The sequence below is a fragment of the Curcuma longa genome, chromosome 1 (assembly GCF_044706935.1).
Source record: "Curcuma longa cultivar G26 ecotype Majalengka, Jawa Barat chromosome 1, ITB_CL_G26_1.1, whole genome shotgun sequence".
NCBI classification, from domain to species: domain Eukaryota; kingdom Viridiplantae; phylum Streptophyta; class Magnoliopsida; order Zingiberales; family Zingiberaceae; genus Curcuma; species Curcuma longa.
In genome coordinates this window covers 11,003,952-11,016,591 of record NC_133861.1, presented here as the reverse complement: position 1 = coordinate 11,016,591, position 12,640 = coordinate 11,003,952, and the positions used below count along the sequence as shown (strand labels likewise).

Genomic DNA, 12,640 nt, shown 5'->3' with positions numbered 1-12,640 from the left:
AACAATACTTATTCTATCTTAATTGCATCGTAATCATGTCGTGTTGTATTTCGATTGTTGAAAACATTCGATGTTGTGAAAAGTTTGTTTCGTGGGTAAATTTACCTTGTTCTTGAAAATTTGTATCTGAAAAGTGCATTGGATTACCTTATCCATTTTCTGAAAGTTAAATATGACAGTATTTTGGTTACGAAAGATTATTTTTATCTTTGGGAGTTATTTTTTTGGAATGCATTCCTTATTAAAAGATGATTTAAAATTTTGAAATATATATATAATAATTTTCATTAAAATTGCTATATTAATATACTTTAAATAAATAAATATATATAATTTATTTATCAGTTTTAATTAAAATTGATATATGAGTTTACTTAGACATGAGTGAAATTGGTTGGATGACTAATATAATTTTTTTAAGCGAGCATGTGAGTTGCAATGAATTTAAAATTTTGACAAAATAAAGAAAAATAAATGAAGCACTCTTAAAACTTACAAAATAATGAAAAATAATGAAGGACTCTTTTAATGAAAAATAATAAAAAAAGTTACTTTGATAAATTTAATAAAAATGCAAGTTTAATTTTTTTTCTTTCCAAATATTTTAACTAATCTATCTTAATAATTCTCATGGATCAATGAGCATACATTTTACAAGTGTGAAATCCTTTCTTGGACTATGAGATAACGATAAAGTGCTTTTTAGTTAATTAAGTATTTATCAGTTGATTTTTAACGATGATGCATTGTAGATTAATTTTCCTGTAAGAATATAATTTTAACATGTTAATTATAAAGCGATAAATAATTTGTACTTTTCAATTTATTTTAATGATCAAAATTTTTTATGAAATTAAATGGATCATTTCGAAGATTAATTCATTTGAAAAGTTACCTACGGCAAAATAGTGATTTGACTCGGTACGGCATTGGCTCCTCTCCAAGCTAGTTTTTTTTTTTTTTTTCAGTTTTATATAATTTGAAAAATACAAATATGAATTTAAATGTTAAATTTTATAATTTTTATATTTATTTTTTCAGTTTTGAAAAATTATTCTGTTTTATGAAATTTATAGTTTTTAAAATTTAAATCATCAGGTCCAAGGATCTAAGCTTACGTCAGCAAAAGTAGGATATATTCTTTTTCAAATACTATTGGCACCACTAACTAAGCATATCACAGGAGAAAGCGAAACACGTGCCCTTCATCATTTCATTGGCTTCCTTTTTATCCGGGACCATCGCCTCGGACCGGCTCGGCCCACCACCGTATCCAACCGGCTCCCGCGAACCGCAGGAGGATCAAATGTCTTTCGTACTCAAAATCGACACCCACAGTGGGTAACAGCCTCAACAAAGGGACCCGCAGTCTCATCGTGGGTATGTTTTGGGTAAGATTCGGGCAGCAGAGGAGTAAACTATGGTATATTTTCTTCTTCCCATTTATTTATACCCAATAATCTCGCCTCAATAATGGTCATGGTTCCAGGCATTTGCCCAAGCAGATGTTCGGTAGAAAAGTGGAAACGTAACAATCCAAAAGTGCGCGAGCTGTGTCGTCGAAAGCGGTAAAGCCTGACACGTCGTCCTGGTGCCTTGGTAAACTGGCTTTGAGGGCCCCAAAATGGGATCATCAGTTGTAAAATTACACGTGTCCGTTTGGTCGTCGGTAGAAAGGGCCTAGAAATATGCAATTAAGCCCCTTTTAGATCTAATAAATAGTACTAACCCCTACTCTAACCGCACCCAAGGCACAGGCTTCGTCGTCGTCCCTTTTCTCGCGCGACTCTGGATCTTGCTCTCGAGGCGCCCATGTCGTCGATGAACGGAGAGCTTACTCCGATGAGGATCTCCTCTCGAGAGTTGACAGAGAAGCTTCGATTCTTACACCTCCTCTTCGTCTGAATACGTTGCAGTTGTTGCTTAATATAGTGTGGATAGATTAGGATTAGGCTTCTCATAGGGGTTTTCTGTGGAGATGGAAGAGAGGTCGAGGGTTTGATAGAGAGATCGAGTAGGGAGGATGAGCTATATGGCCGCTACAGGGGCGGAGGAGGAGGAGGAGGAGGAAGAGAGTGTGGCGGCTACGGCAGAAGTGGAGATCCACTTGCCGGCGGAGGTGGACTGGGAGAAGCTCGACAAGTGGCGTTTTTTTGTCCTCGGCGCGGCGCTTTTCTCCGGCGTGTCTGCGGCTCTCTACCCGGCTGTCGTCCTCAAGACTCGGATTCAGGTTGCGCAGCCGCCGTCTCCGTGCCTCCTTCGCGCGGTCGCGTCCATCCTCCGCCATGAGGGACCCCGTGGATTCTACCGTGGATTCGCCACCTCCCTCGCAGGTACCGTCCCCGCACGGGCGCTTTACATGGGCGCACTCGAGGCCACAAAGAGCGCTGTCGGCACAGCGACCCTCCGCTTCGGCGTCCCTGAGCCTGCAGCTTCGGCTGCCGCCTCCGCTGCCGCCGGCCTTAGCGCGGCCATCGCCGCCCAGTTCGTCTGGACGCCGATCGATGTGGTCAGCCAACGCCTCATGGTGCAGGGCTCCGCTGCCGCCGCTAAGTACCGCGGTGGTGTCGACGCTTTCAAGAAGATCCTTTGCTCCGACGGCCTTCGCGGCCTCTACAGAGGGTTCGGAATGTCGATCCTCACCTATGCGCCATCAAACGCCGTTTGGTGGGCCTCCTACAACCTCTCTCAGAGACTCATCTGGAGCGGTATCGGCTACCACATGACCGAAGGTGGTGGCGAGTTGAGGCCGAGTTACGGAGCTGTAATGGCAGTGCAGGGGGTGAGCGCAGCGGTGGCTGGTGGAGCGTCCGCGGTCATAACGATGCCGCTTGACACAATCAAGACAAGGATGCAGGTGTTGGATGGTGAGGGTGAGAGGATGACAATTGGGCGAACAGTGAGGAGCCTTCTGAGGGAAGGGGGTTGGGGAGCATGCTACCGAGGGCTGGGTCCGAGATGGGCTTCGATGTCATTGTCCGCCGCCACCATGATCACCACCTATGAGCTCTTGAAGAGGCTTTCAACCAAAGAATCTCCATGAGGTACTTCAAGCTAAATAATCTTTTCTTTTCTGTTTATGCCCTCTCCAATTTTCTTCTTTCAGTTTCTTTTTATGTATATATTTAGTAGAACTATAAATCACAGTTCCTGAGGTCGAATCCTTTGTTACTAATGAAATGTCCTGATTCAAACTATCTAGGATATGAGTTTTTTATAACCAAATAAAAGGTAAACTTTCTTGCTTTCTGATTCAAACATCTAGAAGTGAATCTTTTGTTCAGAAGGGATGGGAAATGAGGGGTTGTAAGAGTGTTCAGGTGTGAAGCTCACAGAAGACTAGGTTGAATATATTTTGATCATTCAAAGGATGATTGCTTACAGTTTTTGCTGAAGAATTTTGAAATGCCTGCCAATTTTTTGTCCCAAACCTACCATTTTGTAGACTAATAATGGTTGCTAAATACAAATGCTTGAACTGTGAGAGCATTGATGGGAACTATTTGAAGAGGACAACAGTAAGCTAAAGAGTGAGAATCATATCACGACTAAGAAATCTTATATCATTGTGGGGCTCTTACGAGCACATCAAGTTCTTGTCCTCTTATTTTGGATTGGGTTCGATAAAGGTGCGGGGACCGGGGAACTTAGCTGTTGCTAATAACCTTTTTCTCTAAGGAGGATTGGTTTCATCTTCTTCCACTCCTCCTCGTCTTCTTCCACTCTTTTACAGTGTCTTTTGTTTCAATGGACAGTGTGATACAGCAATTTTCATTTCATTGTTCGATTTAGGTAAACTTGTTCTTTGTCATTATGAATATTAGCTTTGATTTCTCGACCTCTAAGTGAGGGAGGAGATGCACACCATGGATGAGATTTGACAGCAACCTAGAACAGCACGCTGATCTCTGATAAATGCCTTCACTGTTATTGCTCCTGTCTAGCATCATCGAATATGTCCCAGAATTCAATGGATGTATTAGCCATTTACTTATTTAATTATTTTATTGTTGTTTGGTGGATATATTTCTTTCAATAACATAGTTTGATAGCCCTAGTTATCTTAAGCTGACGGCTTGGTAAAGCAAGCTTTTATGATTGGCCAAACCTGACTAGGGTTGGCAGTATTACTTTGAATTGTTTGACTAGTTTTACCAATATCAATCTTCTTCATGGACATTTTGAAGGCTAAAAAAACCAATAAACAATTCAATCCATGAGTCAGCATATATTCTGCTAGATGGTGCGGGAACATATTAAATGCTCCGAGCTTATGGGAACTGTCAGCAGCATGGATAAGGGAATATTGCTTCTTATCAGGCAAGTGGTTCTTTTGAATGGCTTGCAGTTGCAAGGATAAGATCTCCAGCACGGCCTCTAAAGAGAGTGATAAAAGAGTCCAATCTAATCAGAGCCCTTTGTTATCAGATCCAGAACTGGTTATTTTAGCAAATGCATGTTCAAGAAGTGCCTGCACATGGACTCAGATTTAGTAGTTGCTTGAATAAATAAAAGATATTGATGCCTCTTTGTGGTTAAATTGGACTTTTCCTTTTGTCAAGGACAACAACTCGTTATGTAAATAAAATGAGATAGAGGAGAGTGATCTGAAATCCTTTTCTTTGCCCTGAAACAGGGATAAGATAAGAATCAGAAACTGGATCAATAGGAGATGGTGAATACTGTAGGAGGTCTTATGTAAACACTTGTCCACTCATTCTGGATAGGGTTCAGTGGGATTGAGATTTCTTCAGTCTGGGCCCTCCACTCACCTATGTCCCTTTTCGACCCTCAATTTGATCTGAAGGACAAGGCATCTTACTATTCCTTGTCAACCCAGTTGGCAAGTTTCGTTCCTTCCAACGACAAATACCGGTCCTTCTCCCAAGTGTCTCCGTCCACGGATGATGGATGCTTGGCTTTGGGTGCAACCTTAGCTGTATGATATGATGCCTCAGGGCACTCGTATCGTAGGTAATGATCTCTTTTTGTATTATTAAAGTAGGGTTAAGTTAGTTGTTCATATACCTTATAAAGAAATAAAAAAATAGGGTTAAGGTTTTTTTATCGGTGTTTTTTTAAGGATTTACATGAATTTCAGATTTTTTTTTTAAAAAAAAGACTTACTATAGTTTTATATTTGTAACATATTTTTTATTAAAAAAATTATTCCTGATGGAGTTCGTTATTTAGCACTGTAACTGAGGACATCTGTATCGACGATGGGACGTGAAACGAACATTGCTTGCAGAAGGAAACTACTATCTGTCGATTGACGTCTTCGAGATTCCTGATGACCACGTGTTTTTATTGGTGCTAGTCTTATATTTTAACTACTATCAAATTTGAATACTAAATAGCATAGAAAAGATCATCAAATTTTATTATTAACAATCTTAAATTTATATGTATATTTTAGGTGATATTATAATTTAAATAAGTTGTGTTATAGATATTAATTTTTTAGAATTGTGCTGTTAAATTATACGTTAGTTGCTACCAAACTATAATTTACCAAATAAATATTATTAATTAAAAAGAAAAAAAACTAGTAAAATTCCTATATGTCTACTTTATCTGACTGTGTCGAGGGGACTTCACTATTCCCTTCTACTTGCCCTTAAAATTTTATTTCAAACTCACTAGTAAACCATTTTTGTTTGTTCTCTCTTAAATCAGAATCTTGTTTTTGAGATTCAATATATGTCATATAATTATAAAGAAATAGGAAGTACAAAGGTCCAGGGTTTAGAATGATACATAAAGTTATCAATGCCTTTATACTTTTAATCATTTTAATTTCACAAAAATTATATACCCCTAATTTTTGTTAATCAAAAAATAATTTTCATTATTTAGTTAGTCAAATTATAAGAGTTGGATATCTAAATTACAAAAAAACAAAAATTAATGTGATCCTAAATATATTTTAAAGTTTAAATTCCAAATTTAAAGCGCAAGCAAGTTAAAATGATGAACTATAGTTTTTTCAACTAAAAAAACTGATTCAGCTAACAAGTCTTCATTGTTTCAACTTGACCGAATTAAAATCAATTCTAGATTTAGTCGCTTGATCGATTCAATTTAATTATTTAAAAGTATCAAAGTCAATATCAATTTCAATATGTAAACTATATTAGTTATTAATATTGTGAAGCACCTGCTCGATCGATCCTTCACTGAACCATTCCCTTCACTGCCACCCTACCATTCCTCTGCGATATCTCCACAGCCTACTGGCTCTTCAACTGTCTCTATGGCAATTTATGACTAAAGCTGAAGGCGACTAGGGTTTTTTCTATGCTTCACTTTTGTTCATCCCCAAGGTGAAGGGCTTTGGGCTTTCCTATTTATGCGGCTTAAACATTGATGATTATGTTGTTGGTGCATTTAATTTGTAGAAAAAGGTACTTTGGCACTAGTTGTTAATTAACGGGTAGAAATTATAATAGTTCATAATTTTCATTTTTATTTATTATATTATAAGGTACATTCAACCAAAAAGAGTTTATAGTATAATGATTAATGATGCTAACTAATTTCTTTCATATATTTTGTGTATAATTCTTCAACACCTTTTTCAAGTCAAATAATCATTTCTTTGTATCAGAGAAGAACTTTTCAAATTAATAGGAAGAAAGTTTGATCTGAATGAATCAAAATTTCTATTTTATGATTATATTGATCAATATAAACATCAACAACTTCTAATTGGCCTAGTTTCTCCTCTACAAATTAATAAAGGCTTGGCCCAATAAAATCTTACCTAATTGAGAAATAGTTGAAAAGGTGACAACCTTATTATTCATTTCATTATAAGATCAAGAAATCAGAAAAAGATGGATTATTTTGTGAAAGAATATCTAGACCCATAAAATGTAAAATTTTACATGTGCTTGTGGAAATTATCGACTGATAATTGGAGTTGAAAATGAAAATCCAAAATTTTGTGAACAATGTGAGATGGAATTTATTGATTCTCGGATACGAAGATATTAAATGGGATTCTCAAGGGTGACTTATTTGACACCAATGAGAGAAATAAGATTAATTATGTAGCTAATCTCAAATGATATATAGGCAAAGATATTGCAACGAACATGCCTCATGATTTAGTTGACCAAAAGTAACTATTATTATTATTTTGGCAGCTATATATAGCTCAAAGCTTTTGGCCTATCTAACTTATATGGAGCTTACGTTAAGATTGATGTAATCAATATATATATATCTATAATGATATGATATTGTCCATTTTAAATCTAAATTTTTATCATTTTATTTTTGGACTTTATCCAAAAGATCTCGTACTAATAGAGATATTTTTCATCTTGTAATTTGATAATTTTTTTATATATTTTTAATATGAAACTTTAATTGTAATTCTAACAGCTCATTGTCAGAGACAAGATAGAAAGACAAGAAAACATGATCTTAAAGAAAATAATGAAAAACAAAAGGTAAAAAGAGAATGAGGAGGGCATCAAGCTCTTTCAAGTTATCCATATATTACACAATTAAATCCGTATAATAATAGTGCTAAAAAAAGAGGTTTAACTTTGCCATTTCTGTCTGAATAATAATATATCTTATATCCAATATAGTCCGAAAATACCTCATGCATGGTAGATATTTAAAAAATGAAGAAAAGGATGAATAATTCTTTAATTAGGAGTAGAGGAATTATATTTTTTTGTATCAAAAAAATCTCTAGAGAAAAAAAGAAAAGAGAGATAAATATATACATACTTTTTGAGTTATAAAGGTATAAAAGAAGAGATTTTCATAGATAAAAGGGTAAGAAATAAATTATAGTGTGCCTTTTAATTTGAAATCTTATAGGACATATATCCCAAGTTCCGAGCCTTGACTTTGTATATGCAACTGAACATATAACAAGATTGGCTAATTGTTCGAGGAAACATCATTTGATTCTTTTCATGTACAAGAATTTTGGCTATAGTTTTTGTGATCTTTCAGAGTGTTGGCACTTGTGGATATCCCTCATGTCTATTTCCAATGTCATATCATTTTTTAATCATTTTCTATTATCATAAAGCATTGGCTAATTAAATCTTGGGGGAAAAACTCTAAAAGCATGGCATAGATAGCTTGGTACCCATTTCATTTAATTGTTTCTTCTTGATAGACTTAGTCTTTGAGGTCCTCTTGTTGATGTTGAGATGCGACTTGATTCAACTTAAACTCACATCAAAGCTTAACCTAATTCAATTCATTAAAGTAGGCAAAGCATCATTAATGTATATATAGTGCCCTACTCTATATAATCCTCTACCCTAAATAATTAATTAATTAAATTGGCTTTCACTTTGTCAACCACAAGGTTGAGTGTGCCACGTATAAAACCTTGATTAGTTAATGACTTGAGAGATCGAGTACTGTAATTTTCCACGTAGAGTAGGGTGGCCATGCAAAGCAAGCCTTTGATTTTCAAGAAACCCTAGACAGACATGTTCCTGTTTATCTATATATATCTATAGACATTCGTGGATTAATTAATTTGACGTGCATTGTAAAGGAGAAAAAAGAAGATATCGTACTAGTGTTTTAGAGTACAAAATGGTACACACTTTGAAGTGCCCCCAAGATCAAGAGATTAAATATATATGAACTCGAATTATTGTCCCTTCAAGTAATTCTTTAAGGATATTTAGGCCATTAATTATCAACTTACAAAGTGAGCAACAATCCTCTTTCTTGTGTGGTAGATTGATACAAATTTTACAATAAAATTGTGTCACCAGTATCAAATGTGAATCGATCGATCGCCACATTGCAACACCTAAAAAACTTGTATCTCTCTTTAAAGAGATCGAGTGATCGAATTGAAAAGGGAAAAAGAAATGCAAGGATAAGATGGATTTGATGGCCTGGCCATGATGGAATTATCCCCCATGAGTTCTTTTGACTCATGAACTCATGAAAGCTGAAAAAGAGAGGGTGAAAGATATCAAAAGAACCACACATGCACCCTTTCCTTATTGTTAATTTCATTGTGATTAGGCCACACCAAAATAATTTGGAGTGACCTAATGAAATCTTAGCACATTTAACATGAACTTAAAAAGAGATTGTTTTTGTGTTCATTCCACATAAAAAAAATAATAATAAAAGTTGTATAATAGCTCATGAACAAATTATTCATAAGATCGCTTGTATACAATTTAGTTTAGGAGCAGATCGATCACTTGTATAGTACATGTAATTTCTCATTGGTTTTTGAGAAATTCTAAGTTTTAGATGTAAATACACAATTATAAAAAAGAATTGTAATTAGAGTTATGTGACTCCAATATCATTAAGTTAAATATTTACTCAAGAAAATATTAACAGAGGAAAAGATCATTTGTAAATATCTTTTACCCACATTTGAATTGCTGTAAAAAGAAGACTTAGATTTATCACTTTTGTACTATATAAAAAATTATCTTCGATTTAATGTATACAAAAATACCAGTAAATAAAAGGAATGACTATTAAAGCTCAAAATGTACCTAGTTGGTAAAATTAGCACAATCCGTCAAATATGAAAAGGTAAAATTTCTTTCCTGCATTGAATCACTACTCGACCTTGCTTTTTTATTAAAAAAATAATAATTCAAACGTTAAAAGTTCAAACAGAATAGCTGAAATATTTATCTAATTTAGAAAATAGTGTTTGAAACATTGCTCGCATCCACCTTTTTTGGTAAATTAAAACGACGATAGCAAGATTTTTACTATTCAGCCAAGCAGTTAACGATTAAGAATTAGCACACAAAATAAGAAAGAAAACACACAGAAACTTGTCAACCTACCTGTTTTCTTTCCACAGTTTGTTTTTCGGATTTATTTGCCAATTTTAGTAATTTTTATTGGAGGAGGCCGCGAGAAAAGCGCGATTGTTACCGGGATGCGTCGTCTCGTACACCGGAAGCTCGTCTCTGTAACGGCCTCCGCCACCGCCACCGACACCGACACCGCCTGCTCTAACAGTAAGATTCTCCAGCTCGAACAGATCGGAGCTCGAATCACTCATCTCGTCTTCCTCTTCTTCTTCGACCTCCAAGCTTCTCAGCATCTCCGCCACTTTCCTCCTCGCATCTTCTCTCGCCTTCCCATCCGCCACCGTGGTTGGCCACCTCCGATCGTCCAACCTCGCAGCCGCCGCAGGATCACCAGCGTACACGATCTTCTGGTCGCGGGGAAGGATTTCCTCGCCCATGACCACGCTCACTGGGTGGAACCTCACCGATCTCTTGAAGCCCTCGTCGTCCGAGGCCGGACCCCGCCTCGACGATGGCGTCTTCACTAGGCACGGCCGGGAACGCGTTGACGCCGCAGAGCAGGGCGAATCGTCGACGACGATGGGCGGGGAGGGCTTCGGTTTCCTCTGTTTCCCCGCGGCGTTGGCGAAGAGGGAATTGAGGAGGCTGGCGAGGCGGGAGCCAGGCGACGCCGGTGTCTTAGGTCGCCCCAGATCGCGGAGCTTGTTTCGGATCGAGCTTGACCTGGTCCTCTCCCGATGGTGCTTCGCTGGAGGCGAAGGAGCGCGCTTCGTCGGTCGGGGAAGTGGAGGAGGAGGAGGAGGATGGGGGCACGCGGATATGGCAGCGGTGGAGCGAGAAGGCGGTGGGAGGGTGCGAATCTGCCGGATCCGGGCTCGGCGGCTCGCGGCCGAGTCGGGCTCGGAGGACGAGGAGAAACCGCCGTAGCTGGAGTTATCAGAGGAACTGGAGGTGGAGATGGGCAGGAGGACGCGGGGTCTGATCAGAGTCGTCCTCTCTTTCGAGGGCGGAATCGGGCGGCGCTGGGCTACTGCAGGGGAGGGGTCGGGCTCTCCGCCGGCGTCGGACTCGTCGATGGAGCGGTAGATGACGTCGAGCAAGGTGGAGGAGAAGGACGGGTACTCGCGGCCGCGCCGCGGCCTCTCCTTCCCACATCGTTCCATTAATCCAATAGCGATTTTTCAATTTCAAGGGAAAAAAAAAAAAGAAGCCTTTTCCCCCCTCGATCGAACTTATTTATTTATTTCAAATTCTTTTGAAGGAGAAGAGAGGAAGAGTGGAAGAGGAGCAGGAGTAGCAGTGGCGAGAAGGAGGCGATGCTCTCTGCCTTATTATGGCGACGGACGAGGGGAGTAACTCGCGCGCGTGCGATTGCTGACATGGCTTTCTTTTTTTTCCTTTATTTATTCTCCTATTTAGGTGTGGGCCCAAGCTGTTGTGGTCCGTCCGATCGGATCCGATGTGCGTATGATTGGAAAGCTCCCCGTATCGGATCCTCACCCGTCCTCAGCATTCAAGCTCTCGGTAAGATTCATTCCTGGTGCTGCTTTTTTATCCAATGAAAATTAAGGTAGACTTGTGGGTTTCGTTGTAACTAGAAAATAAATACGCCGCTTCAGTCGTTTGTTATGTCATGTATATGGAAGGGGGGTGCGGATCACATCGCGTGACAAGAAGAGTCCAAAATTTGACACTAAGCAATTTAATTTTAGAAGCACTATAGATGGAAGGCACTCGTGACACAAATAGGGAAGCAAATATTCTTATTCCTTGCCTTTAGTGTCCTCACAGTTGCCATTTTGGTACGAATGCCATTAAATTAGCAGGATAAAATATGACAAAGCTCGGTAAGATTGCTTTCTACTTGGGTCATGTACGTAGAGTGTGGCCTTTGAGCTAGCTCTGGAGTCGGATAGGGGAACGAGCGAGGGACCCAAGCATACATGGCTATGAGAGTGCTTTGGAAGTATTAATTCTAGCTAGTTTTGCTATGGGACCATGTTCTCAGAACGATAGCTGGGAATTTGGATAAAGGTTAGGAAGCACGGGGATTTGGCAGTCTTCTCCATCATTAATGCCTTTTGTAATGGATACCAAGCTCTTCCTGCCAAGTAAGGAAGCAACGCTCGCTCATATCCTTGCGATTATCTTTAATTAGGGGCATCTGCCTAATAAATTCCCTGCGCTTTAATGCTTACCATAATATTTGAATAGGGCACATCGTTTGTCTTAGCTTGCATTTTGAAGGAAGGAATATATAGAAGCTATATATATACCATTGCATTTCTCATTGTCTGAAATTTTTCATGTTGCATGTCTTTTTTGGTTGGGCATCTGGTGATTAATGTAATTTAGCTCACTGTCAAGCAAGTTGCTTAGTCGCACTCAATGTTTCCTCGCATTGGCACTATTAGGCGCCTAAACAGAACCCTAATTTTCAGGCTGGGTTTTCCTTAAGACTTGCACAATAGTACTTTGAATATGAAGAGTTGATATCATGGAGTTGAATTAATTCATAATCTCGAGTATATTAAAGCTCAGATGTTAGTTTATGAGTTGCACAAGTTAATTTTCTATTAGTCGAATAGTACGTAGTCTGTCCCTGTCCATTTGGTTGCTTCTGACAGCCAATTAAGCATGTGTTACTGGTTGCTTTTTCTAAGGGCTGGATAATTGAGCATGATGTGGAGGTGACTAGTTAAGAGGGGCACGGAGAGGGGAAGAAAAGTTGAGTAATCCTTAAGATAAATCACAAAATTTCAGTAATCATTTGATCCCGTAGTGGGTACAGCAGGTTAATTTCTTTTTTCTTCCCAGGGATTATAAAAATCTATCTGTAGCCTAGGAACCAT

At 38.4% G+C, this 12,640-nt stretch overlaps 2 protein-coding genes across 6 annotated transcripts; one reads left to right on the top strand and one right to left on the bottom strand.

Moving 5' to 3' along the window:
* Nucleotides 1–1,754: 1,754 nt before the first annotated feature.
* On the top strand, nt 1,755–5,293 carry LOC141844864 (uncharacterized). 5 transcript variants are annotated; one of them, XM_074732855.1, is made up of 2 exons: nt 1,755–3,044; nt 5,194–5,293. In XM_074732855.1, exon 1 carries the CDS (start codon nt 2,024–2,026, stop codon nt 3,041–3,043), a length of 1,020 nt encoding a protein of 339 aa, XP_074588956.1. In that variant the 5' UTR covers nt 1,755–2,023; the 3' UTR covers nt 3,044; nt 5,194–5,293. The 5 variants fall into 5 exon arrangements, with proteins under 5 accessions (XP_074588956.1, XP_074588961.1, XP_074588953.1 ...); XM_074732860.1 differs by lacking the exon at nt 5,194–5,293 and adding an exon at nt 4,637–5,079; XM_074732852.1 differs by lacking the exon at nt 5,194–5,293 and adding an exon at nt 4,188–4,587.
* A 4,402-nt stretch (nt 5,294–9,695) lies between these two features.
* On the bottom strand, nt 9,696–10,961 carry LOC141847198 (protein BIG GRAIN 1-like). Its single transcript, XM_074735185.1, has one exon. It carries the CDS (start codon nt 10,949–10,951, stop codon nt 9,863–9,865), a length of 1,089 nt encoding a protein of 362 aa, XP_074591286.1. The 5' UTR covers nt 10,952–10,961; the 3' UTR covers nt 9,696–9,862.
* Nucleotides 10,962–12,640: the final 1,679 nt, after the last annotated feature.

What these genes read in the sequence shown, in the direction of transcription:
- LOC141844864 (XM_074732855.1), top strand. Translation starts at nt 2,024, where the DNA reads ATGAGCTATATGGCCGCTACAGGGGCGGAGGAGGAGGAGGAGGAGGAA.
- LOC141847198 (XM_074735185.1), bottom strand. Translation starts at nt 10,951, where the DNA reads ATGGAACGATGTGGGAAGGAGAGGCCGCGGCGCGGCCGCGAGTACCCG.